The 27,713-nt window shown below is 39.5% G+C and overlaps 2 protein-coding genes across 2 annotated transcripts; one reads left to right on the plus strand and one right to left on the minus strand.

Annotated features, from left to right (window-relative positions):
• Positions 1-21,242: 21,242 nt before the first annotated feature.
• mrps12 (mitochondrial ribosomal protein S12) lies at positions 21,243-27,058 on the plus strand. The gene is made up of 3 exons (XM_041179414.1): positions 21,243-21,328; positions 24,525-24,618; positions 26,557-27,058. Exons 2-3 carry the CDS (start codon positions 24,570-24,572, stop codon positions 26,991-26,993), a joined length of 486 nt encoding a protein of 161 aa, XP_041035348.1. The 5' UTR covers positions 21,243-21,328; positions 24,525-24,569; the 3' UTR covers positions 26,994-27,058.
• On the minus strand, positions 21,833-23,547 carry LOC121272579 (Kruppel-like factor 18). The gene is given in 4 exon segments (XM_041179227.1): positions 21,833-22,260; positions 22,415-22,492; positions 23,310-23,397; positions 23,542-23,547. Coding segments are annotated over 4 exon segments (600 nt in total).
• Positions 27,059-27,713: the final 655 nt, after the last annotated feature.

Below are 27,713 nucleotides of genomic sequence, written 5' to 3' on the forward strand. Positions count from 1 at the left end.
TTATTGGAGTTGGGTTTATTTATTGGGGTTTATTGGAGTTGGTTTATTTACTGGGGTTTATTGGAGTTGGGTTTATTTATTGGGGTTTATTGGAGTTGGGTTTATTTATTGGGGTTTATTGGAGTTGGGTTTATTTATTGGGGTTTATTGGAGTTGGGTTTATTTATTGGGGTTTATTGGAGTTGGGTTTATTTACTGGGGTTTATTGGAGTTGGGTTTTATTTACTGGGGTTTATTGGAGTTGGGTTTATTTATTGGGGTTTATTGGAGTTGGGTTTATTTATTGGGGTTTATTGGAGTTGGGTTTATTTACTGGGGTTTATTGGAGTTGGGTTTATTTATTGGGGTTTATTGGAGTTGGGTTTATTTATTGGGGTTTATTGGAGTTGGGTTTATTTATTGGGGTTTATTGGAGTTGGGTTTATTTACTGGGGTTTATTGGAGTTGGGTTTATTTACTTGGGGTTTATTGGAGTTGGGTTTATTTATTGGGTTTATTGGAGTTGGGTTTATTTATTGGGGTTTATTGGAGTTGGGTTTATTTATTGGGGTTTATTGGAGTTGGGTTTATTTACTGGGGTTTATTGGAGTTGGGTTTATTTATTGGGGTTTATTGGAGTTGGGTTTATTTAATGGGGTTTATTGGAGTTGGGTTTATTTACTGGGGTTTATTGGAGTTGGGTTTATTTATTGGGGTTTATTGGAGTTGGGTTTATTTATGGGGTTTATTGGAGTTGGGTTTATTTATTGGGTTTATTGGAGTTGGGTTTATTTATTGGGTTTATTGGAGTTGGGTTTATTTAATGGGGTTTATTGGAGTTGGGTTTATTTATTGGGGTTTATTGGAGTTGGGTTTATTTATTGGGGTTTATTGGAGTTGGGTTTATTTATTGGGGTTTATTGGAGTTGGGTTTATTTATTGGGGTTTATTGGAGTTGGGTTTATTTATTGGGGTTTATTGGAGTTGGGTTTATTTACTGGGGTTTATTGGAGTTGGGTTTATTTATTGGGGTTTATTGGAGTTGGGTTTATTTATTGGGGTTTATTGGAGTTGGGTTTATTTATTGGGGTTTATTGGAGTTGGGTTTATTTATTGGGGTTTATTGGAGTTGGGTTTATTTATTGGGGTTTATTGGAGTTGGGTTTATTTATTGGGGTTTATTGGAGTTGGGTTTATTTACTGGGGTTTATTGGAGTTGGGTTTATTTATTGGGGTTTATTGGAGTTGGGTTTATTTACTGGGGTTTATTGGAGTTGGGTTTATTTATTGGGGTTTATTGGAGTTGGGTTTATTTATTGGGGTTTATTGGAGTTGGGTTTATTTATTGGGGTTTATTGGAGTTGGGTTTATTTACTGGGGTTTATTGGAGTTGGGTTTATTTATTGGGGTTTATTGGAGTTGGGTTTATTTATTGGGGTTTATTGGAGTTGGGTTTATTTATTGGGGTTTATTGGAGTTGGGTTTATTTACTGGGGTTTATTGGAGTTGGGTTTATTTATTGGGGTTTATTGGAGTTGGGTTTATTTATTGGGGTTTATTGGAGTTGGGTTTATTTATTGGGGTTTATTGGAGTTGGGTTTATTTACTGGGGTTTATTGGAGTTGGGTTTATTTACTGGGGTTTATTGGAGTTGGGTTTATTTATTGGGGTTTATTGGAGTTGGGTTTATTTATTGGGGTTTATTGGAGTTGGGTTTATTTATTGGGGTTTATTGGAGTTGGGTTTATTTATGGGGTTTATTGGAGTTGGGTTTATTTACTGGGGTTTATTGGAGTTGGGTTTATTTATTGGGGTTTATTGGAGTTGGGTTTATTTATTGGGGTTTATTGGAGTTGGGTTTATTTACTGGGGTTTATTGGAGTTGGGTTTATTTACTGGGGTTTATTGGAGTTGGGTTTATTTATTGGGGTTTATTGGAGTTGGGTTTATTTATTGGGGTTTATTGGAGTTGGGTTTATTTATTGGGGTTTATTGGAGTTGGGTTTATTTATTGGGGTTTATTGGAGTTGGGTTTATTTATTGGGGTTTATTGGAGTTGGGTTTATTTATTGGGGTTTATTGGAGTTGGGTTTATTTATTGGGGTTTATTGGAGTTGGGTTTATTTATTGGGGTTTATTGGAGTTGGGTTTATTTACTGGGGTTTATTGGAGTTGGGTTTATTTACTGGGGTTTATTGGAGTTGGGTTTATTTATTGGGGTTTATTGGAGTTGGGTTTATTTATTGGGTTTATTGGAGTTGGGTTTATTTACTGGGGTTTATTGGAGTTGGGTTTATTTATTGGGGTTTATTGGAGTTGGGTTTATTTATTAAGGGTTTATTGGAGTTGGGTTTATTTACTGGGGTTTATTGGAGTTGGGTTTATTTACTGGGGTTTATTGGAGTTGGGTTTATTTATTGGGGTTTATTGGAGTTGGGTTTATTTACTGGGGTTTATTGGAGTTGGGTTTATTTATTGGGGTTTATTGGAGTTGGGTTTATTTATTGGGGTTTATTGGAGTTGGGTTTATTTATTGGGGTTTATTGGAGTTGGGTTTATTTATTGGGTTTATTGGAGTTGGGTTTATTTACTGGGGTTTATTGGAGTTGGGTTTATTTATTGGGGTTTATTGGAGTTGGGTTTATTTATTGGGGTTTATTGGAGTTGGGTTTATTTATTGGGGTTTATTGGAGTTGGGTTTATTTATTGGGGTTTATTGGAGTTGGGTTTATTTATCTGGGGTTTATTGGAGTTGGGTTTATTTACTGGGGTTTATTGGAGTTGGGTTTATTTATTGGGTTTATTGGAGTTGGGTTTATTTATTGGGGTTTATTGGAGTTGGGTTTATTTACTGGGGTTTATTGGAGTTGGGTTTATTTATTGGGGTTTATTGGAGTTGGGTTTATTTATTGGGGTATATTGGAGTTGGGTTTATTTACTGGGGTTTATTGGAGTTGGGTTTATTTATTGGGGTTTATTGGAGTTGGGTTTATTTACTGGGGTTTATTGGAGTTGGGTTTATTTACTGGGGTTTATTGGAGTTGGGTTTATTTATTGGGGTTTATTGGAGTTGGGTTTATTTATTGGGGTTTATTGGAGTTGGGTTTATGGTTACTGGGGTTTATTTATTGGGGTTATGGAGTTGGGTTTATTTATTGGGGTTTATTGGAGTTGGGTTTATTTATTGGGGTTTATTGAGTTGGGTTTATTTACTGGGGTTTATTGGAAGTTGGGTTTATTTACTGGGGTTTATTGGAGTTGGGTTTATTTACTGGGGTTTATTGGAGTTGGGTTTATTTATTGGGGTTTATTGGAGTTGGGTTTATTTATTGGGGTTTATTGGAGTTGGGTTTATTTTATTGGGGTTTATTGGAGATGGGTTTATTTACTGGGGTTTATTGGAGTTGGGTTTATTTATTGGGGTTTATTGAGTTGGGTTTATTTATTGGGGTTTATTGGAGTTGGGTTTATTTACTGGGGTTTATTGGAGTTGGGTTTATTTATGGGGTTATTGGAGTGGGTTATTTTATTGGGGTTTATTGAGTTGGGTTTATTTATTGGGGTTTATTGGAGTTGGGTTTATTTAATTGGGGTTTATTGGAGTTGGGTTTATTTATTGGGGTTTATTGGAGTTGGGTTTATTTATTGGGGTTTATTGGAGTTGGGTTTATTTTATTGGGGTTTATTGGAGTTGGGTTTATTTACTTGGGGTTTATTGGAGTTGGGTTTATTTATTGGGGTTTATTGGAGTTGGGTTTATTTATTGGGGTTTATTGGAGTTGGGTTTATTTACTTGGGGTTTATTGGAGTTGGGTTTATTTATTGGGGTTTATTGGAGTTGGGTTTATTTATTGGGGTTTATTGGAGTTGGGTTTATTTATTGGGGTTTATTGGAGTTGGGTTTATTTACTGGGGTTTATTGGAGTTGGGTTTATTTATTGGGGTTTATTGGAGTTGGGTTTATTTATTGGGGTTTATTGGAGTTGGGTTTATTTACTTGGGGTTTATTGGAGTTGGGTTTATTTATTGGGGTTTATTGGAGTTGGGTTTATTTATTGGGGTTTATTGGAGTTGGGTTTATTTACTGGGGTTTATTGGAGTTGGGTTTATTTACTGGGGTTTATTGGAGTTGGGTTTATTTATTGGGGTTTATTGGAGTTGGGTTTATTTACTTGGGGTTTATTGGAGTTGGGTTTATTTATTGGGGTTTATTGGAGTTGGGTTTATTTATGGGGTTTATTGGAGTTGGGTTTATTTACTGGGGTTTATTGGAGTTGGGTTTATTTATTGGGGTTTATTGGAGTTGGGTTTATTTATTGGGGTTTATTGGAGTTGGGTTTATTTATTGGGGTTTATTGGAGTTGGGTTTATTTATTGGGGTTTATTGGAGTTGGGTTTATTTATTGGGGTTTATTGGAGTTGGGTTTATTTATTGGGGTTTATTGGAGTTGGGTTTATTTATTGGGGTTTATTGGAGTTGGGTTTATTTACTGGGGTTTATTGGAGTTGGGTTTATTTATTGGGGTTTATTGGAGTTGGGTTTATTTATTAAGGTTTATTGGAGTTGGGTTTATTTACTGGGGTTTATTGGAGTTGGGTTTATTTACTGGGGTTTATTGGAGTTGGGTTTATTTACTGGGGTTTATTGGAGTTGGGTTTATTTATTGGGGTTTATTGGAGTTGTGTTTATTTATTGGGGTTTATTGGAGTTGGGTTTATTTATTGGGGTTTATTGGAGTTGGGTTTATTTATTGGGGTTTATTGGAGTTGGGTTTATTTATTGGGGTTTATTGGAGTTGGGTTTATTTACTGGGGTTTATTGGAGTTGGGTTTATTTATTGGGGTTTATTGGAGTTGGGTTTATTTATTGGGGTTTATTGAAGTTGGGTTAATTTATTGGGGTTTATTGAAGTTGGGTTTATTTATTAAGGTTTATTGGAGTTGGGTTTATATATTGGGGTTTATTGGAGTTGGGTTTATTTATTGGGGTTTATTGGAGTTGGGTTTATTTATTGGGGTTTATTGGAGTTGGGTTTATTTACTGGGGTTTATTGGAGTTGGGTTTATTTATTGGGGTTTATTGGAGTTGCGTTTATTTATTGGGGTTTACTGGAGTTGGGTTTATTTACTGGGGTTTATTGGAGTTGGGTTTATTTATTGGGGTTTATTGGAGTTGGGTTTATTTATTGGGGTTTATTGGAGTTGGGTTTATTTATTGGGGTTTATTGGAGTTGGGTTTATTTATTGGGGTTTATTGGAGTTGGGTTTATTTACTGGGGTTTATTGGAGTTGGGTTTATTTATTGGGGTTTATTGGAGTTGGGTTTATTTATTGGGGTTTATTGGAGTTGGGTTTATTTATTGGGGTTTATTGGAGTTGGGTTTATTTATTGGGGTTTATTGGAGTTGGGTTTATTTACTGGGGTTTATTGGAGTTGGGTTTATTTACTGGGGTTTATTGGAGTTGGGTTTATTTATTGGGGTTTATTGGAGTTGGGTTTATTTATTGGGGTTTATTGGAGTTGGGTTTATTTACTGGGGTTTATTGGAGTTGGGTTTATTTATTGGGGTTTATTGGAGTTGGGTTTATTTATTAAGGTTTATTGGAGTTGGGTTTATTTACTGGGGTCTATTGGAGTTGGGTTTATTTACTGGGGTTTATTGGAGTTGGGTTTATTTATTGGGGTTTATTGGAGTTGGGTTTATTTACTGGGGTATATGGAGTTGGGTTTATTTATTGGGGTTTATTGGAGTTGGGTTTATTTACTGGGGTTTGTTGGAGTTGGGTTTATTTATTGGGGTTTATTGGAGTTGGGTTTATTTACTGGGGTTTATTGAAGTTGGGTTTATTTACTGGGGTTTATTGGAGTTGGGTTTATTTATTGGGGTTTATTGGAGTTGGGTTTATTTATTGGGGTTTATTGGAGTTGGGTTTATTTACTGGGCTTTATTGGAGTTGGGTTTATTTATTGGGGTTTATTGGAGTTGGGTTTATTTATTGGGGTTTATTGGAGTTGGGTTTATTTATTGGGGTTTATTGGAGTTGGGTTTATTTATTGGGGTTTATTGGAGTTGGGTTTATTTATTAAGGTTTATTGGAGTTGGGTTTATTTATTGGGGTTTATTGAAGTTGGGTTTATTTACTGGGGTTTATTGGAGTTGGGTTTATTTATTGGGGTTTATTGGAGTTGGGTTTAATGATTAGGGTTTATTGGAGTTGGGTTTATTTATTGGGGTTTATTGGAGTTGGGTTTATTTATTGGGGTTTATTGGAGTTGGGTTTATTTATTGGGGTTTATTGGAGTTGGGTTTATTTATTGGGGTTTATTGGAGTTGGGTTTATTTACTGGGGTTTATTGGAGTTGGGTTTATTTACTGGGGTTTATTGAAGTTGGGTTTATTTATTGGGGTTTATTGGAGTTGGGTTTATTTATTGGGGTTTATTGGAGTTGGGTTTATTTACTGGGGTTTATTGGAGTTGGGTTTATTTATTGGGGTTTATTGGAGTTGGGTTTATTTATTAAGGTTTATTGGAGTTGGGTTTATTTACTGGGGTTTATTGGAGTTGGGTTTATTTACTGGGGTTTATTGGAGTTGGGTTTATTTATTGGGGTTTATTGGAGTTGGGTTTATTTACTGGGGTTTATTGGAGTTGGGTTTATTTATTGGGGTTTATTGGAGTTGGGTTTATTTATTGGGGTTTATTGGAGTTGGGTTTATTTATTGGGGTTTATTGGAGTTGGGTTTATTTATTGGGGTTTATTGGAGTTGGGTTTATTTACTGGGGTTTATTGGAGTTGGGTTTATTTACTGGGGTTTATTGGAGTTGGGTTTATTTACTGGGGTTTATTGGAGTTGGCTTTATTTATTGGGGTTTATTGGAGTTGGGTTTATTTACTGGGGTTTATTGGAGTTGGGTTTATTTATTGGGGTTTATTGGAGTTGGGTTTATTTATTGGGGTTTATTGGAGTTGGGTTTATTTATTGGGGTTTATTGGAGTTGGGTTTATTTACTGGGGTTTATTGGAGTTGGGTTTATTTATTGGGGTTTATTGGAGTTGGGTTTATTTACTGGGGTTTATTGGAGTTGGGTTTATTTATTGGGGTTTATTGGAGTTGGGTTTATTTACTGGGGTTTATTGGAGTTGGGTTTATTTATTGGGGTTTATTGGAGTTGGGTTTATTTATTGGGGTTTATTGGAGTTGGGTTTATTTATTGGGGTTTATTGGAGTTGGGTTTATTTATTGGGGTTTATTGAAGTTGGGTTTATTTACTGGGGTTTATTGGAGTTGGGTTTATTTACTGGGGTTTATTGGAGTTGGGTTTATTTATTGGGGTTTATTGGAGTTGGGTTTATTTATTGGGGTTTATTGGAGTTGGGTTTATTTATTGGGGTTTATTGGAGTTGGGTTTATTTACTGGGGTTTATTGGAGTTGGGTTTATTTATTGGGGTTTATTGGAGTTGGGTTTATTTAATGGGGTTTATTGGAGTTGGGTTTATTTATTGGGGTTTATTGGAGTTGGGTTTATTTATTGGGGTTTATTGGAGTTGGGTTTATTTATTGGGGTTTATTGGAGTTGGGTTTATTTATTGGGGTTTATTGGAGTTGGGTTTATTTACTGGGGTTTATTGGAGTTGGGTTTATTTATTGGGGTTTATTGGAGTTGGGTTTATTTACTGGGGTTTATTGGAGTTGGGTTTATTTATTGGGGTTTATTGGAGTTGGGTTTATTTATTGGGGTTTATTGGAGTTGGGTTTATTTATTGGGGTTTATTGGAGTTGGGTTTATTTATTGGGGTTTATTGGAGTTGGGTTTATTTATTGGGGTTTATTGGAGTTGGGTTTATTTATTGGGGTTTATTGGAGTTGGGTTTATTTACTGGGGTTTATTGGAGTTGGGTTTATTTATTGGGGTTTATTGGAGTTGGGTTTATTTACTGGGGTTTATTGGAGTTGGGTTTATTTATTGGGGTTTATTGGAGTTGGGTTTATTTATTGGGGTTTATTGGAGTTGGGTTTATTTATTGGGGTTTATTGGATTTGGGTTTATTTACTGGGGTTTATTGGAGTTGGGTTTATTTATTGGGGTTTATTGGAGTTGGGTTTATTTATTAAGGTTTATTGGAGTTGGGTTTATTTACTGGGGTTTATTGGAGTTGGGTTTATTTATTGGGGTTTATTGGAGTTGGGTTTATTTATTAAGGTTTATTGGAGTTGGGTTTATTTACTGGGGTTTATTGGAGTTGGGTTTATTTATTAAGGTTTATTGGAGTTGGGTTTATTTACTGGGGTTTATTGGATTTGGGTTTATTTATTGGGGTTTATTGGAGTTGGGTTTATTTATTGGGGTTTATTGGAGTTGGGTTTATTTATTGGGGTTTATTGGAGTTGGGTTTATTTATTGGGGTTTATTGGAGTTGGGTTTATTTATTGGGGTTTATTGGAGTTGGGTTTATTTACTGGGGTTTATTGGAGTTGGGTTTATTTATTGGGGTTTATTGGAGTTGGGTTTATTTACTGGGGTTTATTGGAGTTGGGTTTATTTATTGGGGTTTATTGGAGTTGGGTTTATTTATTGGGGTTTATTGGAGTTGGGTTTATTTATTGGGGTTTATTGGAGTTGGGTTTATTTATTGGGGTTTATTGGAGTTGGGTTTATTTACTGGGGTTTATTGGAGTTGGGTTTATTTATTGGGGTTTATTGGAGTTGGGTTTATTTACTGGGGTTTATTGGAGTTGGGTTTATTTATTGGGGTTTATTGGAGTTGGGTTTATTTACTGGGGTTTATTGGAGTTGGGTTTATTTATTGGGGTTTATTGGAGTTGGGTTTATTTATTGGGGTTTATTGGAGTTGGGTTTATTTATTGGGGCTTATTGGAGTTGGGTTTATTTACTGGGGTTTATTGGAGTTGGGTTTATTTATTGGGGTTTATTGGAGTTGGGTTTATTTATTAAGGTTTATTGGAGTTGGGTTTATTTACTGGGGTTTATTGGAGTTGGGTTTATTTATTGGGGTTTATTGGAGTTGGGTTTATTTATTAAGGTTTATTGGAGTTGGGTTTATTTACTGGGGTTTATTGGAGTTGGGTTTATTTATTAAGGTTTATTGGAGTTGGGTTTATTTACTGGGGTTTATTGGAGTTGGGTTTATTTATTGGGGTTTATTGGAGTTGGGTTTATTTATTGGGGTTTATTGGAGTTGGGTTTATTTACTGGGGTTTATTGGAGTTGGGTTTATTTATTGGGGTTTATTGGAGTTGGGTTTATTTACTGGGGTTTATTGGAGTTGGGTTTATTTATTAAGGTTTATTGGAGTTGGGTTTATTTACTGGGGTTTATTGGAGTTGGGTTTATTTATTGGGGTTTATTGGAGTTGGGTTTATTTATTGGGGTTTATTGGAGTTGGGTTTATTTATTGGGGTTTATTGGAGTTGGGTTTATTTATTGGGGTTTATTGGAGTTGGGTTTATTTATTGGGGTTTATTGGAGTTGGGTTTATTTACTGGGGTTTATTGGAGTTGGGTTTATTTATTGGGGTTTATTGGAGTTGGGTTTATTTATTGGGGTTTATTGGAGTTGGGTTTATTTATTGGGGTTTATTGGAGTTGGGTTTATTTATTGGGGTTTATTGGAGTTGGGTTTATTTACTGGGGTTTATTGGAGTTGGGTTTATTTATTGGGGTTTATTGGAGTTGGGTTTATTTATTGGGGTTTATTGGAGTTGAGTTTATTTATTGGGGTTTATTGGAGTTGGGTTTATTTATTGGGGTTTATTGGAGTTGGGTTTATTTACTGGGGTTTATTGGAGTTGGGTTTATTTATTGGGGTCTATTGGAGTTGGGTTTATTTACTGGGGTTTATTGGAGTTGGGTTTATTTATTAAGGTTTATTGGAGTTGGGTTTATTTACTGGGGTTTATTGGAGTTGGGTTTATTTATTGGGGTTTATTGGAGTTGGGTTTATTTATTAAGGTTTATTGGAGTTGGGTTTATTTACTGGGGTTTATTGGAGTTGGGTTTATTTATTAAGGTTTATTGGAGTTGGGTTTATTTACTGGGGTTTATTGGAGTTGGGTTTATTTATTGGGGTTTATTGGAGTTGGGTTTATTTATTGGGGTTTATTGGAGTTGGGTTTATTTACTGGGGTTTATTGGAGTTGGGTTTATTTACTGGGGTTTATTGGAGTTGGGTTTATTTACTGGGGTTTATTGGAGTTGGGTTTATTTATTGGGGTTTATTGGAGTTGGGTTTATTTACTGGGGTTTATTGGAGTTGGGTTTATTTATTGGGGTTTATTGGAGTTGGGTTTATTTACTGGGGTTTATTGGAGTTGGGTTTATTTTCTGGGGTTTATTGGAGTTGGGTTTATTTACTGGGGTTTATTGGAGTTGGGTTTATTTATTGGGGTTTATTGAAGTTGGGTTTATTTACTGGGGTTTATTGGAGTTGGGTTTATTTATTGGGGTTTATTGGAGTTGGGTTTATTTACTGGGGTTTATTGGAGTTGGGTTTATTTACTGGGGTTTATTGGAGTTGGGTTTATTTACTGGGGTTTATTGGAGTTGGGTTTATTTACTGGGGTTTATTGGAGTTGGGTTTATTTACTGGGGTTTATTGGAGTTGGGTTTATTTACTGGGGTTTATTGGAGTTGGGTTTATTTACTGGGGTTTATTGGAGTTGGGTTTATTTACTGGGGTTTATTGGAGTTGGGTTTATTTATTGGGGTTTATTGGAGTTGGGTTTATTTACTGGGGTTTATTGGAGTTGGGTTTATTTATTGGGGTTTATTGGAGTTGGGTTTATTTACTGGGGTTTATTGGAGTTGGGTTTATTTTCTGGGGTTTATTGGAGTTGGGTTTATTTACTGGGGTTTATTGGAGTTGGGTTTATTTATTGGGGTTTATTGAAGTTGGGTTTATTTACTGGGGTTTATTGGAGTTGGGTTTATTTATTGGGGTTTATTGGAGTTGGGTTTATTTACTGGGGTTTATTGGAGTTGGGTTTATTTACTGGGGTTTATTGGAGTTGGGTTTATTTACTGGGGTTTATTGGAGTTGGGTTTATTTACTGGGGTTTATTGGAGTTGGGTTTATTTACTGGGGTTTATTGGAGTTGGGTTTATTTATTGGGGTTTATTGGAGTTGGGTTTATTTACTGGGGTTTATTGGAGTTGGGTTTATTTATTGGGGTTTATTGGAGTTGGGTTTATTTACTGGGGTTTATTGGAGTTGGGTTTATTATCTGGGGTTTATTGGAGTTGGGTTTATTTACTGGGGTTTATTGGAGTTGGGTTTATTTATTGGGGTTTATTGAAGTTGGGTTTATTTACTGGGGTTTATTGGAGTTGGGTTTATTTATTGGGGTTTATTGGAGTTGGGTTTATTTATTGGGGTTTATTGGAGTTGGGTTTATTTACTGTGGTTTATTGGAGTTGGGTTTATTTACTGGGGTTTATTGGAGTTGGGTTTATTTATTGGGGTTTATTGGAGTTGGGTTTATTTATTGGGGTTTATTGGAGTTGGGTTTATTTATTGGGGTTTATTGGAGTTGGGTTTATTTACTGGGGTTTATTGGAGTTGGGTTTATTTACTGGGGTTTATTGGAGTTGGGTTTATTTACTGGGGTTTATTGGAGTTGGGTTTATTTACTGGGGTTTATTGGAGTTGGGTTTATTTACTGGGGTTTATTGGAGTTGGGTTTATTTACTGGGGTTTATTGGAGTTGGGTTTATTTATTGGGGTTTATTGGAGTTGTGTTTATTGATTGGGGTTTTTTGGAGTTGGGTTTATTTATTGGGGTTTATTGGAGATGGGTTTATTTACTGGGGTTTATTGGAGTTGGGTTTATTTATTGGGGTTTATTGGAGTTGGGTTTATTTATTGGGGTTTATTGGAGTTGGGTTTATTTACTGGGGTTTATTGGAGTTGGGTTTATTTATTGGGGTTTATTGGAGTTGGGTTTATTTATTGGGGTTTATTGAAGTTGGGTTTATTTATTAAGGTTTATTGGAGTTGGGTTTATTTATTAAGGTTTATTGGAGTTGGGTTTATATATTGGGGTTTATTGGAGTTGGGTTTATTTATTGGGGTTTATTGGAGTTGGGTTTATTTATTGGGGTTTATTGGAGTTGGGTTTATTTACTGGGGTTTATTGGAGTTGGGTTTATTTATTGGGGTTTATTGGAGTTGGGTTTATTTATTGGGGTTTATTGTAGTTGGGTTTATTTATTGGGGTTTATTGGAGTTGGGTTTATTTATTGGGGTTTATTGGAGTTGGGTTTAATGATTAGGGTTTATTGGAGTTGGGTTTATTTATTGGGGTTTATTGGAGTTGGGTTTATTTATTGGGGTTTATTGGAGTTGGGTTTATTTATTAAGGTTTATTGGAGTTGGGTTTATTTATTGGGGTTTATTGGAGTTGGGTTTATTTATTGGGGTTTATTGGAGTTGGGTTTAATGATTAGGGTTTATTGGAGTTGGGTTTATTTATTGGGGTTTATTGGAGTTGGGTTTATTTATTGGGGTTTATTGGAGTTGGGTTTATTTATTGGGGTTTATTGGAGTTGGGTTTAATGATTAGGGTTTTTTGGAGTTGGGTTTATTTATTGGGGTTTATTGGAGTTGGGTTTATTTATTGGGGTTTATTGGAGTTGGGTTTATTTACTGGGGTTTATTGGAGTTGGGTTTATTTATTGGGGTTTATTGGAGTTGGGTTTATTTATTTGGGTTTATTGAAGTTGGGTTTATTTATTGGGGTTTATTGGAGTTGGGTTTATTTATTGGGGTTTATTGAAGTTGGGTTTATTTATTGGGGTTTATTGGAGTTGGGTTTATTTATTGGGGTTTATTGGAGTTGGGTTTATTTATTAAGGTTTATTGGAGTTGGGTTTATTTATTGGGGTTTATTGGAGTTGGGTTTATTTACTGGGGTTTATTGGAGTTGGGTTTATTTACTGGGGTTTATTGGAGTTGGGTTTATTTATTAAGGTTTATTGGAGTTGGGTTTATTTATTGGGGTTTATTGGAGTTGGGTTTATTTATTGGGGTTTATTGGAGTTGGGTTTATTTATTGGGGTTTATTGGAGTTGGGTTTATTTACTGGGGTTTATTGGAGTTGGGTTTATTTACTGGGGTTTATTGGAGTTGGGTTTATTTATTGGGGTTTATAGAAGTTGGGTTTATTTACTGGGGTTTATTGGAGTTGGGTTTATTTATTGGGGTTTATTGAAGTTGGGTTTATTTTTTGGGGTTTATTGAAGTTGGGTTTATTTATTAAGGTTTATTGGAGTTGGGTTTATTTATTAAGGTTTATTGGAGTTGCGTTTATTTATTGGGGTTTATTGGAGTTGGGTTTATTTATTGGGGTTTATTGGAGTTGGGTTTATTTATTGGGGTTTATTGGAGTTGGGTTTATTTACTGGGGTTTATTGGAGTTGGGTTTATTTATTGGGGTTTATTGGAGTTGGGTTTATTTATTGGGGTTTATTGGAGTTGGGTTTATTTATTGGGGTTTATTGGAGTTGGGTTTATTTATTGGGGTTTATTGGAGTTGGGTTTATTTACTTGGGGTTTATTGGAGTTGGGTTTATTTATTGGGGTTTATTGGAGTTGGGTTTATTTATTGGGGTTTATTGGAGTTGGGTTTATTTATTGGGGTTTATTGGAGTTGGGTTTATTTATTGGGGTTTATTGGAGTTGGGTTTATTTACTGGGGTTTATTGGAGTTGGGTTTATTTATTGGGGTTTATTGGAGTTGGGTTTATTTATTGGGGTTTATTGGAGTTGGGTTTATTTACTGGGGTTTATTGGAGTTGGGTTTATTTATTGGGGTTTATTGGAGTTGGGTTTATTTATTGGGGTTTATTGGAGTTCGGGTTTATTTATTGGGGTTTATTGGAGTTGGGTTTATTTATTGGGGTTTATTGGAGTTGGGTTTATTTATTGGGGTTTATTGGAGTTGGGTTTATTTATTGGGGTTTATTGGAGTTGGGTTTATTTATTGGGGTTTATTGGAGTTGGGTTTATTTATTGGGGTTTATTGGAGTTGGGTTTATTTATTGGGGTTTATTGGAGTTGGGTTTATTTACTTGGGGTTTATTGGAGTTGGGTTTATTTATTGGGGTTTATTGGAGTTGGGTTTATTTATTGGGGTTTATTGGAGTTGGGTTTATTTACTGGGGTTTATTGGAGTTGGGTTTATTTATTGGGTTTATTGGAGTTGGGTTTATTTATTGGGGTTTATTGGAGTTGGGTTTATTTACTGGGGTTTATTGGAGTTGGGTTTATTTACTGGGGTTTATTGGAGTTGGGTTTATTTATTGGGGTTTATTGGAGTTGGGTTTATTTACTGGGGTTTATTGGAGTTGGGTTTATTTATTGGGGTTTATTGGAGTTGGGTTTATTTATTGGGGTTTATTGGAGTTGGGTTTATTTATTGGGGTTTATTGGAGTTGGGTTTATTTATTGGGGTTTATTGGAGTTGGGTTTATTTACTGGGGTTTATTGGAGTTGGGTTTATTTATTGGGGTTTATTGGAGTTGGGTTTATTTATTGGGGTTTATTGGAGTTGGGTTTATTTACTGGGGTTTATTGGAGTTGGGTTTATTTATTGGGGTTTATTGGAGTTGGGTTTATTTACTGGGGTTTATTGAGTTGGGTTTATTTACTGGGGTTTATTGGAGTTGGGTTTATTTATTGGGGTTTATTGGAGTTGGTTTATTTATTGGGGTTTATTGGAGTTGGGTTTATTTACTGGGGCTTTATTGGAGTTGGGTTTATTTATTGGGGTTTATTGGAGTTGGGTTTATTTATTGGGGTTTATTGGAGTTGGGTTTATTTACTGGGGTTTATTGGAGTTGGGTTTATTTACTGGGGTTTATTGGAGTTGGGTTTATTTATTAGGGTTTATTGGAGTTGGGTTTATTTATTGGGGTTTATTGGAGTTGGGTTTATTTACTGGGGTTTATTGGGGTTGGGTTTATTTATTGGGGTTTATTGGAGTTGGGTTTATTTATTAAGGGTTTATTGGAGTTGGGTTTATTTATTGGGGTTTATTGGAGTTGGGTTTATTTATTGGGGTTTATTGGAGTTGGGTTTATTTATTGGGGTTTATTGGAGTTGGGTTTATTTATTGGGGTTTATTGGAGTTGGGTTTATTTACTGGGGTTTATTGGAGTTGGGTTTATTTACTGGGGTTTATTGGAAGTTGGGTTTATTTATTGGGGTTTATTGGAGTTGGGTTTATTTATTGGGGTTTATTGGAGTTGGGTTTATTTACTGGGGTTTATTGGAGTTGGGTTTATTTATTGGGGTTTATTGGAGTTGGGTTTATTTATTAAGGGTTTATTGGAGTTGGGTTTATTTACTGGGGTTTATTGGAGTTGGGTTTATTTACTGGGGTTTATTGGAGTTGGGTTTATTTATTGGGGTTTATTGGAGTTGGGTTTATTTACTGGGGTTTATTGGAGTTGGTTTATTTATTGGGGTTTATTGGAGTTGGGTTTATTTATTGGGGTTTATTGGAGTTGGGTTTATTTATTGGGGTTTATTGGAGTTGGGTTTATTTATTGGGGTTTATTGGAGTTGGGTTTATTTACTGGGGTTTATTGGAGTTGGGTTTATTTACTGGGGTTTATTGGAGTTGGGTTTATTTACTGGGGTTTATTGGAGTTGGGCTTTATTTATTGGGGTTTATTGGAGTTGGGTTTATTTACTGGGGTTTATTGGAGTTGGGTTTATTTATTGGGGTTTATTGGAGTTGGGTTTATTTATTGGGGTTTATTGGAGTTGGGTTTATTTATTGGGGTTTATTGGAGTTGGGTTTATTTACTGGGGTTTATTGGAGTTGGGTTTATTTATTGGGGTTTATTGGAGTTGGTTTATTTACTGGGGTTTATTGGAGTTGGGTTTATTTATTGGGGTTTATTGGAGTTGGGTTTATTTACTGGGGTTTATTGGAGTTGGGTTTATTTATTGGGGTTTATTGGAGTTGGGTTTATTTATTGGGGTTTATTGGAGTTGGGTTTATTTATTGGGGTTTATTGGAGTTGGGTTTATTTTTGGGGTTTATTGAAGTTGGGTTTATTTACTGGGGTTTATTGGAGTTGGGTTTATTTACTGGGGTTTATTGGAGTTGGGTTTATTTATTGGGGTTTATTGGAGTTGGGTTTATTTATTGGGGTTTATTGGAGTTGGGTTTATTTATTGGGGTTTATTGGAGTTGGGTTTATTTACTGGGGTTTATTGGAGTTGGGTTTATTTATTGGGGTTTATTGGAGTTGGGTTTATTTACTGGGGTTTATTGGAGTTGGGTTTATTTATTGGGGTTTATTGGAGTTGGGTTTATTTATTGGGGTTTATTGGAGTTGGGTTTATTTATTGGGGTTTATTGGAGTTGGGTTTATTTACTGGGGTTTATTGGAGTTGGGTTTATTTATTGGGGTTTATTGGAGTTGGGTTTATTTACTGGGGTTTATTGGAGTTGGGTTTATTTATTGGGGTTTATTGGAGTTGGGTTTATTTATTGGGGTTTATTGGAGTTGGGTTTATTTATTGGGGTTTATTGGAGTTGGGTTTATTTATTGGGGTTTATTGGAGTTGGGTTTATTTATTGGGGTTTATTGGAGTTGGGTTTATTTATTGGGGTTTATTGGAGTTGGGTTTATTTATTGGGTTTATTGGAGTTGGGTTTATTTACTGGGGTTTATTGGAGTTGGGTTTATTTATTGGGGTTTATTGGAGTTGGGTTTATTTACTGGGGTTTATTGGAGTTGGGTTTATTTATTGGGGTTTATTGGAGTTGGGTTTATTTATTGGGGTTTATTGGAGTTGGGTTTATTTATTGGGGTTTATTGGATTTGGGTTTATTTACTGGGGTTTATTGGAGTTGGGTTTATTTATTGGGGTTTATTGGAGTTGGGTTTATTTATTAAGGTTTATTGGAGTTGGGTTTATTTACTGGGGTTTATTGGAGTTGGGTTTATTTATTGGGGTTTATTGGAGTTGGGTTTATTTATTAAGGTTTATTGGAGTTGGGTTTATTTACTGGGGTTTATTGGAGTTGGGTTTATTTATTAAGGTTTATTGGAGTTGGGTTTATTTACTGGGGTTTATTGGATTTGGGTTTATTTATTGGGGTTTATTGGAGTTGGGTTTATTTATTGGGGTTTATTGGAGTTGGGTTTATTTATTGGGGTTTATTGGAGTTGGGTTTATTTATTGGGGTTTATTGGAGTTGGGTTTATTTATTGGGGTTTATTGGAGTTGGGTTTATTTACTGGGGTTTATTGGAGTTGGGTTTATTTATTGGGGTTTATTGGAGTTGGGTTTATTTACTGGGGTTTATTGGAGTTGGGTTTATTTATTGGGGTTTATTGGAGTTGGGTTTATTTATTGGGGTTTATTGGAGTTGGGTTTATTTATTGGGGTTTATTGGAGTTGGGTTTATTTATTGGGGTTTATTGGAGTTGGGTTTATTTACTGGGGTTTATTGGAGTTGGGTTTATTTATTGGGGTTTATTGGAGTTGGGTTTATTTACTGGGGTTTATTGGAGTTGGGTTTATTTATTGGGGTTTATTGGAGTTGGGTTTATTTACTGGGGTTTATTGGAGTTGGGTTTATTTATTGGGGTTTATTGGAGTTGGGTTTATTTATTGGGGTTTATTGGAGTTGGGTTTATTTATTGGGGCTTATTGGAGTTGGGTTTATTTACTGGGGTTTATTGGAGTTGGGTTTATTTATTGGGGTTTATTGGAGTTGGGTTTATTTATTAAGGTTTATTGGAGTTGGGTTTATTTACTGGGGTTTATTGGAGTTGGGTTTATTTATTGGGGTTTATTGGAGTTGGGTTTATTTATTAAGGTTTATTGGAGTTGGGTTTATTTACTGGGGTTTATTGGAGTTGGGTTTATTTATTAAGGTTTATTGGAGTTGGGTTTATTTACTGGGGTTTATTGGAGTTGGGTTTATTTATTGGGGTTTATTGGAGTTGGGTTTATTTATTGGGGTTTATTGGAGTTGGGTTTATTTACTGGGGTTTATTGGAGTTGGGTTTATTTATTGGGGTTTATTGGAGTTGGGTTTATTTACTGGGGTTTATTGGAGTTGGGTTTATTTATTAAGGTTTATTGGAGTTGGGTTTATTTACTGGGGTTTATTGGAGTTGGGTTTATTTATTGGGGTTTATTGGAGTTGGGTTTATTTATTGGGGTTTATTGGAGTTGGGTTTATTTATTGGGGTTTATTGGAGTTGGGTTTATTTATTGGGGTTTATTGGAGTTGGGTTTATTTATTGGGGTTTATTGGAGTTGGGTTTATTTACTGGGGTTTATTGGAGTTGGGTTTATTTATTGGGGTTTATTGGAGTTGGGTTTATTTATTGGGGTTTATTGGAGTTGGGTTTATTTATTGGGGTTTATTGGAGTTGGGTTTATTTATTGGGGTTTATTGGAGTTGGGTTTATTTACTGGGGTTTATTGGAGTTGGGTTTATTTATTGGGGTTTATTGGAGTTGGGTTTATTTATTGGGGTTTATTGGAGTTGAGTTTATTTATTGGGGTTTATTGGAGTTGGGTTTATTTATTGGGGTTTATTGGAGTTGGGTTTATTTACTGGGGTTTATTGGAGTTGGGTTTATTTATTGGGGTCTATTGGAGTTGGGTTTATTTACTGGGGTTTATTGGAGTTGGGTTTATTTATTAAGGTTTATTGGAGTTGGGTTTATTTACTGGGGTTTATTGGAGTTGGGTTTATTTATTGGGGTTTATTGGAGTTGGGTTTATTTATTAAGGTTTATTGGAGTTGGGTTTATTTACTGGGGTTTATTGGAGTTGGGTTTATTTATTAAGGTTTATTGGAGTTGGGTTTATTTACTGGGGTTTATTGGAGTTGGGTTTATTTATTGGGGTTTATTGGAGTTGGGTTTATTTATTGGGGTTTATTGGAGTTGGGTTTATTTACTGGGGTTTATTGGAGTTGGGTTTATTTACTGGGGTTTATTGGAGTTGGGTTTATTTACTGGGGTTTATTGGAGTTGGGTTTATTTATTGGGGTTTATTGGAGTTGGGTTTATTTACTGGGGTTTATTGGAGTTGGGTTTATTTATTGGGGTTTATTGGAGTTGGGTTTATTTACTGGGGTTTATTGGAGTTGGGTTTATTTTCTGGGGTTTATTGGAGTTGGGTTTATTTACTGGGGTTTATTGGAGTTGGGTTTATTTATTGGGGTTTATTGAAGTTGGGTTTATTTACTGGGGTTTATTGGAGTTGGGTTTATTTATTGGGGTTTATTGGAGTTGGGTTTATTTACTGGGGTTTATTGGAGTTGGGTTTATTTACTGGGGTTTATTGGAGTTGGGTTTATTTACTGGGGTTTATTGGAGTTGGGTTTATTTACTGGGGTTTATTGGAGTTGGGTTTATTTACTGGGGTTTATTGGAGTTGGGTTTATTTACTGGGGTTTATTGGAGTTGGGTTTATTTACTGGGGTTTATTGGAGTTGGGTTTATTTACTGGGGTTTATTGGAGTTGGGTTTATTTATTGGGGTTTATTGGAGTTGGGTTTATTTACTGGGGTTTATTGGAGTTGGGTTTATTTATTGGGGTTTATTGGAGTTGGGTTTATTTACTGGGGTTTATTGGAGTTGGGTTTATTTTCTGGGGTTTATTGGAGTTGGGTTTATTTACTGGGGTTTATTGGAGTTGGGTTTATTTATTGGGGTTTATTGGAGTTGGGTTTATTTATTGGGGTTTATTGGAGTTGGGTTTATTTACTGTGGTTTATTGGAGTTGGGTTTATTTACTGGGGTTTATTGGAGTTGGGTTTATTTATTGGGGTTTATTGGAGTTGGGTTTATTTATTGGGGTTTATTGGAGTTGGGTTTATTTATTGGGGTTTATTGGAGTTGGGTTTATTTACTGGGGTTTATTGGAGTTGGGTTTATTTACTGGGGTTTATTGGAGTTGGGTTTATTTACTGGGGTTTATTGGAGTTGGGTTTATTTACTGGGGTTTATTGGAGTTGGGTTTATTTACTGGGGTTTATTGGAGTTAGGTTTATTTACTGGGGTTTATTGGAGTTGGGTTTATTTATTGGGGTTTATTGGAGTTGGGTTTAATGATTAGGGTTTATTGGAGTTGGGTTTATTTATTGGGGTTTATTGGAGTTGGGTTTATTTATTGGGGTTTATTGGAGTTGGGTTTATTTACTGGGGTTTATTGGAGTTGGGTTTATTTATTGGGGTTTATTGGAGTTGGGTTTATTTATTGGGGTTTATTGGAGTTGGGTTTATTTACTGGGGTTTATTGGAGTTGGGTTTATTTATTGGGGTTTATTGGAGTTGGGTTTAATGATTAGGGTTTATTGGAGTTGGGTTTATTTATTGGGGTTTATTGGAGTTGGGTTTATTTATTGGGGTTTATTGGAGTTGGGTTTATTTACTGGGGTTTATTGGAGTTGGGTTTATGTACTGGGGTTTATTGGAGTTGGGTTTATTTACTGGGGTTTATTGGAGTTGGGTTTATTTATTGGGGTTTATTGGAGTTGGGTTTATTTATTGGGGTTTATTGGAGTTGGGTTTATTTATTGGGGTTTATTGGAGTTGGGTTTATTTACTGGGTTTTATTGGAGTTGGGTTTATTTATTGGGGTTTATTGGAGTTGGGTTTATTTACTGGGGTTTATTGGAGTTGGGTTTATTTATTGGGGTTTATTGGAGTTGGGTTTATTTATTGGGGTTTATTGGAGTTGGGTTTATTTACTGGGGTTTATTGGAGTTGGGTTTATTTATTGGGGTTTATTGGAGTTGGGTTTATTTATTGGGGTTTATTGGAGTTGGGTTTATTTACTGGGGTTTATTGGAGTTGGGTTTATTTATTGGGGTTTATTGGAGTTGGGTTTATTTACTGGGGTTTATTGGAGTTGGGTTTATGTACTGGGGTTTATTGGAGTTGGGTTTATTTATTGGGGTTTATTGGAGTTGGGTTTATTTATTGGGGTTTATTGGAGTTGGGTTTATTTATTGGGGTTTATTGGAGTTGGGTTTATTTACTGGGGTTTATTGGAGTTGGGTTTATGTACTGGGGTTTATTGGAGTTGGGTTTATTTATTGGGGTTTATTGGAGTTGGGTTTATTTATTGGGGTTTATTGGAGTTGGGTTTATTTACTGGGGTTTATTGGAGTTGGGTTTATTTATTGGGGTTTATTGGAGTTGGGTGAATTTCCCTCTCGCTGACTCCCAGCTCCAGGGATCATTTCGAGTTCGCGCTCCGCTCCGGCCACCGTCCGCCGCTCCCATGGCAACGCGGCCTACATCCGTTTCAAGCCTGAATCGAGTGCCGGCTCCGCGGGTGAGTTTCTGCCGAATTTCGGGCCCCGGCGGTGGGGGCGGGGGGGGGGAGCCTGCGATCACCCACAGAGAGGAGAGTAGGCCCCGAGCCTCGGGCTCCATTATTCGATCCATATCCTCCCTCCCCCCGGCTTCCGGACCCCAGGCTCCTTCCTCGCCCTGTGCTGCTCCCACCTGGGGCCGGGAATTGGCCTCAGTACCCCTGGGGTCGGGTTGGAGTGGTCAGTTGGCCTCAGTACCCCTGCGGTCGGGTTGGAGTGGTCAGTTGGCCTCAGTACCCCTGGGGTCGGGTTGGAGTGGTCAGTTGGCCTCAGTACCCCTGGGGTCGGGTTGGAGTGGTCAGTTGGCCTCAGTACCCCTGGGGTCGGGTTGGAGTGGTCAGTTGGCCTCAGTACCCCTGGGGTCGGGTTGGAGTGGTCAGTTGGCCTCAGTACCCCTGGGGTCGGGTTGGAGTGGTCAGTTGGCCTCAGTACCCCTGGGGTCGGGTTGGAGTGGTCAGTTGGCCTCAGTACCCCTGGGGTCGGGTTGGAGTGGTCAGTTGGCCACAGTACATCTGGGGTCGGGTTGGAGTGGTCAGTTGGCCACAGTACATCTGGGGTCGGGTTGGAGTGGTCAGTTGGCCACAGTACATCTGGGGTCGGGTTGGAGTGGTCAGTTGGCCACAGTACATCTGGGGTCGGGTTGGAGTGGTCAGTTGGCCACAGTACATCTGGGGTCGGGTTGGAGTGGTCAGTTGGCCACAGTACATCTGGGGTCGGGTTGGAGTGGTCAGTTGGCCACAGTACATCTGGGGTCGGGTTGGAGTGGTCAGTTGGCCTCAGTACCCCTGGGGTCGGGTTGGAGTGGTCAGTTGGCCACAGTACATCTGATGTCGGGTTGGAGTGGTCAGTTGGCCACAGTACATTTGGGGTCGGGTTGGAGTGGTCAGTTGGCCTCAGTACCCCTGGGGTCGGGTTGGAGTGGTCATTTGCCTCAGTACCCCTGGGGTCGGGTTGGAATGGTCAGTTGGCCACAGTACGCCTGGGGTCGGGTTGGAGTGGTCAGTTGGCCACAGTACATCTGGGGTCGGGTTGGAGTGGTCAGCGGCCACAGTACATCTGGGGTCGGGTTGGAGTGGTCAGTTGGCCACAGTACATCTGGGGTCGGGTTGGAGTGGTCAGTTGGCCTCAGTACCCCTGGGGTCGGGTTGGAGTGGTCAGTTGGCCTCAGTACCCCTGGGGTCGGGTTGGAGTGGTCAGTTGGCCTCAGTACCCCTGGGGTCGGGTTGGAGTGGTCAGTTGGCCTCAGTACCCCTGGGGTCGGGTTGGAGTGGTCAGTTGGCCTCAGTACCCCTGGGGTCGGGTTGGAGTGGTCAGTTGGCCTCAGTACCCCTGGGGTCGGGTTGGAGTGGTCAGTTGGCCTCAGTACCCCTGGGGTCGGGTTGGAGTGGTCAGTTGGCCACAGTACATCTGGGGTCGGGTTGGAGTGGTCAGTTGGCCACAGTACATCTGGGGTCGGGTTGGAGTGGTCAGTTGGCCACAGTACATCTGGGGTCGGGTTGGAGTGGTCAGTTGGCCACAGTACATCTGGGGTCGGGTTGGAGTGGTCAGTTGGCCACAGTACATCTGGGGTCGGGTTGGAGTGGTCAGTTGGCCACAGTACATCTGGGGTCGGGTTGGAGTGGTCAGTTGGCCACAGTACATCTGGGGTCGGGTTGGAGTGGTCAGTTGGCCTCAGTACCCCTGGGGTCGGGTTGGAGTGGTCAGTTGGCCACAGTACATCTGATGTCGGGTTGGAGTGGTCAGTTGGCCACAGTACATTTGGGGTCGGGTTGGAGTGGTCAGTTGGCCTCAGTACCCCTGGGGTCGGGTTGGAGTGGTCATTTGCCTCAGTACCCCTGGGGTCGGGTTGGAATGGTCAGTTGGCCACAGTACGCCTGGGGTCGGGTTGGAGTGGTCAGTTGGCCACAGTACATCTGGGGTCGGGTTGGAGTGGTCAGCGGCCACAGTACATCTGGGGTCGGGTTGGAGTGGTCAGTTGGCCACAGTACATCTGGGGTCGGGTTGGAGTGGTCAGTTGGCCACAGTAAATCTGGGGTTGGGTTGGAGTGGTCAGTTGGCCAATTGTTTACCAATGACTCTTGCTAGACAGAATTGGGCACGATGCACCAGCCAGTCAAATATCATGCTCACTCTCATTGCCCTGCTTGTTCATTGGCCACTGTGATCAAGGTACCTGCATAGGGGTGCTGAATACCTGTTGGCTGGGGGTGGAGTGGCTGGGTGGGGGTAAACACTGGCTGTCAACTGTGGACCCTGCACCCAAAATCTCAGGGAGCAAGTTGATCTTAGATTTCCAGTAGACAAAGCCCTCTGTCCCCTACAAAAGGAGAACCATAAGTACCCTGGACTTGGCATCCGAGTGAAACTGATTTCCTGAGTTCCTCACATTCACTTCAGATGAAAAGTTTCCCAAATACAATTTCACCTGGAATATCAGTTAAAATTGTCACCAGGCTCAATGTTCACTCCCTCCACCACTGACACACAGTAGCAGCAGTGTGTGTACCATCTACAAGACGCACTGCAGGAATTCACCAAGGCTCCTTCGACAACACCTTCCAAATCTCTGAGCTCTACCATCTAGAAGGACAAGGGCAACAGATAGATGGGAACACCACCACCTGGAAGTTCCCCTCCAAACCACTCACCATACTGACTTGGGAATATATCACCGTTCCTTCACTGTCACTGGGTTAAAATCCTGGAACTCCCTCCCTAACAGCACTGTGGGTGTACCTACACCACATGGACTGCAGCGGTTCAAAAAGCAGCTCACCACCACCTTCTCAAGGGCAATTAGGGATGGGCAATAAATGCTGACCTAGCCAGCGATGCTCATATCTCATGAGTAGTTTAAGTTATTATTGAATCTACTTCCACTGCCCTTTCAAGCAGCACATTCCAGATCACAAGCACTTACTGCATAAAAGATATTCACTTCATCTCCCCCTCTGGTTCTTTTGCTTTTGTACCTTAATCGGTGTCCTTCTGGTTACTTACCCTCTTACCAATGGAAAGTGTCTCCTTATTTATTCTTGAACGCTTCTATCAAATCTCCCCTTAATATTCTCTGCTCTAAGGAGAACAGTCCCAGTTTCTCCAATCTCTCTACAAAACTGAAGTGCCTCATCACACTTGTTTGTTTTCATTGTGTAGGACTGAAAGCTGCTTAGCTCCCTTGGTGTGGACACACCTGAAGAGATGCTCTCCATAGGTGTGATGAGGACCTGGATGTCATCGGTGACTTTGGGTGAGAGTTTTATTCATATCAGAATTTGTTTTCTTTCGATTGGCTTTGAATTCTAGAGGACAGTGCCCCTCCCCCTGGCCCTCGATCGTTATTTAGCAAGTGGGTGTCAGGAAGGAATAGAATCAAACTCAGGCGATGTGCCTTTTGGACAAACAGCTTGTTGAATAAAGGGAACACAGGAATCAGGAGAAATGGGGGAAATGTAATTCGCAGGGAGGATAATATTGTTCTTACGAAAAGTTTGTGATGTGTAGGTTGTTTTAGGAATGGGACATTTGGCAGAAGAAGCAATGACGACATGAGGAAAATCGTTTACACACAGCACGTTGTTAGGATCTGGAATGCGCTGCCCGAGTTTGTGGTGGAGGCAGGGTCGAAAGGGAACTGGACAAGTGTGCAGGGCTAAGGGGGAAAGGCATTGGTTGAATTCAGAGGGTGGCTCGTTTTTTGGCTGGTGCAGACACGATAGGCCAAGTGGCCTCTTGCTGTGCCCTAAACCATGATTCTATGACATGATGGGTGAGTGGCCTCTGGTGCTGTAACCATTCGAGAGTTTAGCACTGGTTGGTTAATTTTACTGTGTGTTTCCTCCATTTTTCAGCAAATATGCTGACTTGCTGCCTCTACCCCTTTTCTGCACCCCTGGGGGGGCAAAAGATCCCTGGACACTCTCACCCAGTCCTCCTGGCAGGCTCATGCCCCAGACATTAGACCAGCCTGTCTGTCCAGTGCTAGATCGGCCAGAACCAGCTCAAACTGTTGAGCCTCTCCACCAATTAATCTCCCATTTATTGCAGGACCATCCTCTAGGACAAGGACAACCCCAATCTCTGCTACGACCAAAACCCCTCCCCTGACCCTCCTCACCTCTGTAGATATAAAAGCTCCACCAAGAGCCTCAAAACCCACTGCCAATCAGCTCTCTGCACCTCCCAGCCCTAACTCTCCATTACATTCTCGATTTATCTCCAGATCCTGACTGCGTAATCTTTACCTCGCGTTGATAAACCTGGCCTGTTCCCCAGGGACCGGGAAAGCTACTTTGTTAGTTGTAAAGCACTTTCCTATGTCCTGAGGTGGTGAAAGGAGCATAGTTCTCCAAGATCATCATCATCCAACACCATTTATAGAGTTCCAACCTGTTGAGGAATGGAGGAGAGTGCCTGGGACGAGAGAGGAATCGCAGTAGTTATGGTGATGGAGGAGACATGGTGATCCATTCTTGATCAATGGAGATCATGATCATAAATAGATCAATTCCTAATCTAATTCCTTTCTCCTGTCAACATGAATTCTACTGATCAATGTGACAAATAGAATAAGATCATAACTTGAGAACACTGACTAATTAGGGTAGTGAAAAGCTATTAAAAAGTGAAACTATTTCTTTCTTGTCTCCCCTTTAGTGCCCCCCTGCTATGGTTGAGGTGCAGTATGGGCAGGAGGTCGTTAGTGTGGAGTGTAAACTTTGGCAGGGAACTGTTGGGAAAATGGCCTGATTTTGTATTTTTTTTATATTCATTCATGAGATTTCAATGTCGCTGGCTGGGCCAGCATTTGTTGCCCATTCCTAATTGCCCTTGAGAAGGTGGTGGTGAGCTGCCTTCTTGAACCACTGCAGTCCCTGTGGTGTAGGTGCTGTTAGGGAGGGAGTTGCAGGATTTTGACCCAGCGACAGTGAAGGAACGGTGATATATTTCCAAGTCAGGATGGTGAGTGACTTGGAGGGGAACTTCCAGGTGGTGGTGTTCCCATCTATCTGCTGCCCTTGTCCTTCTAGATGGTAGAGGTTGTGGGTTTGGGAAGGTGCTGTCGAAGAAGCCTTGGTGAATTACTGCAGTTTATCTTGTAGATGGTGCACACACTGCTGCTACTGTTTCTCTGCTGTAGTTAACAATATATTTGTTCTCATTAAAGAAATTGTTAATGTTCCTTTAGGAGCCACGAGACTGACCAGCTCCTCACCAGCTTCCCATCTCCAGCGCGCTTTCCCGCCCGGAGTCACACTGCCTCCCTCCGTTTGCCAGCAGAGCAGCCGCACCATGGCCACCCTCCACCAGATGCACAAGATGGGCAAGCCTAAGCGCCCGCCCCCCAAGGTGGGCCCCACCTTCAGCCGGCCCCAGTTGAAAGGGGTGGTGCTGAAGACCATGATCCGCAAACCCAAGAAGCCCAACTCGGCCAACCGCAAGTGTGCCCGTGTCCGGCTGAGCAACGGCAAGGAGGTGATCGTCTTCATCCCCGGAGAGGGCCACAATCTCCAGGAGCACAACATCGTGCTGGTGGAGGGGGGCCGAACGCAGGACCTCCCGGGTGTCAAGCTAAAAGTCGTGCGCGGGAAGTACGACTGTGCTCACGTTCAAAAGAAAAAGTAAAGGCCGCGTGTTATTAAACCATTACCCGGGACTGAGCCTCAGTAATTAAAGCTGTTTGCATCCACGCCTGCCTGGCAGGATTGCTTTTGTTCACAATTGCTCCTGCTCCGCTCACCCAGACCAGAGCAGCAGGTTCCGCAGACCCACCCAGAGTTCCTGCCTGACAGCCTCCCACGACTGAGAGGCCTGGGGGGAGGGTGGGGGGAGGAAGATTTCTGTGGCGTTCTCCTGCAGAAGAAGCGGGAAAGTTCTCGGAAAATGGAATGGTCTGTTTTCCAGCCACTGCCCCTGCTCTGCAGATACTGAGAGACAGTCTGTGGACTGATGGGGACTGTCAGGTGTGGATCACCAGCCTGTTAATAAAATGGTAACACACACTGTAATAGTGCACACCAGTGGGAGTGTAACACTTTCGCTCTGTTCATCCGACTGTGAAACACCCAAAACTACAGGTCTATCCCTCTTTAACACTGGGGTACGGTATTGGTGGGGACAGGTCTGTCACTGTATAACAGTCGCTGGGTCAAATTCCTGGAACTCACTCCCTAACAGCACTGTGGGTGTACCTACACCACAGGGACTGCAGCGGTTTAAGGCAGCTCACCACCACCTTCTCAAGGGCATTTAGGGATGGGCAATAAATGCTGGCCCAGCCAGCGATGCCCACATGCCGTGAGTTAATAAAAAAGAATGGAGTACAGAGCAGGTGACACCATATAA

Source organism: Carcharodon carcharias, chromosome 34, assembly GCF_017639515.1.
Source record: "Carcharodon carcharias isolate sCarCar2 chromosome 34, sCarCar2.pri, whole genome shotgun sequence".
Classification (NCBI taxonomy): Eukaryota; Metazoa; Chordata; class Chondrichthyes; order Lamniformes; family Lamnidae; genus Carcharodon; species Carcharodon carcharias.

Bases quoted from the DNA above. Each gene is read 5' to 3' on its own strand.
- mrps12 (XM_041179414.1), top strand. From the start codon at position 24,570: ATGCTCTCCATAGGTGTGATGAGGACCTGGATGTCATCGGTGACTTTG. The intron at 24,619-26,556 runs GTGAGAGTTTTA...ATGTTCCTTTAG, and splicing joins GATGTCATCGGTGACTTTGG to GAGCCACGAGACTGACCAGC.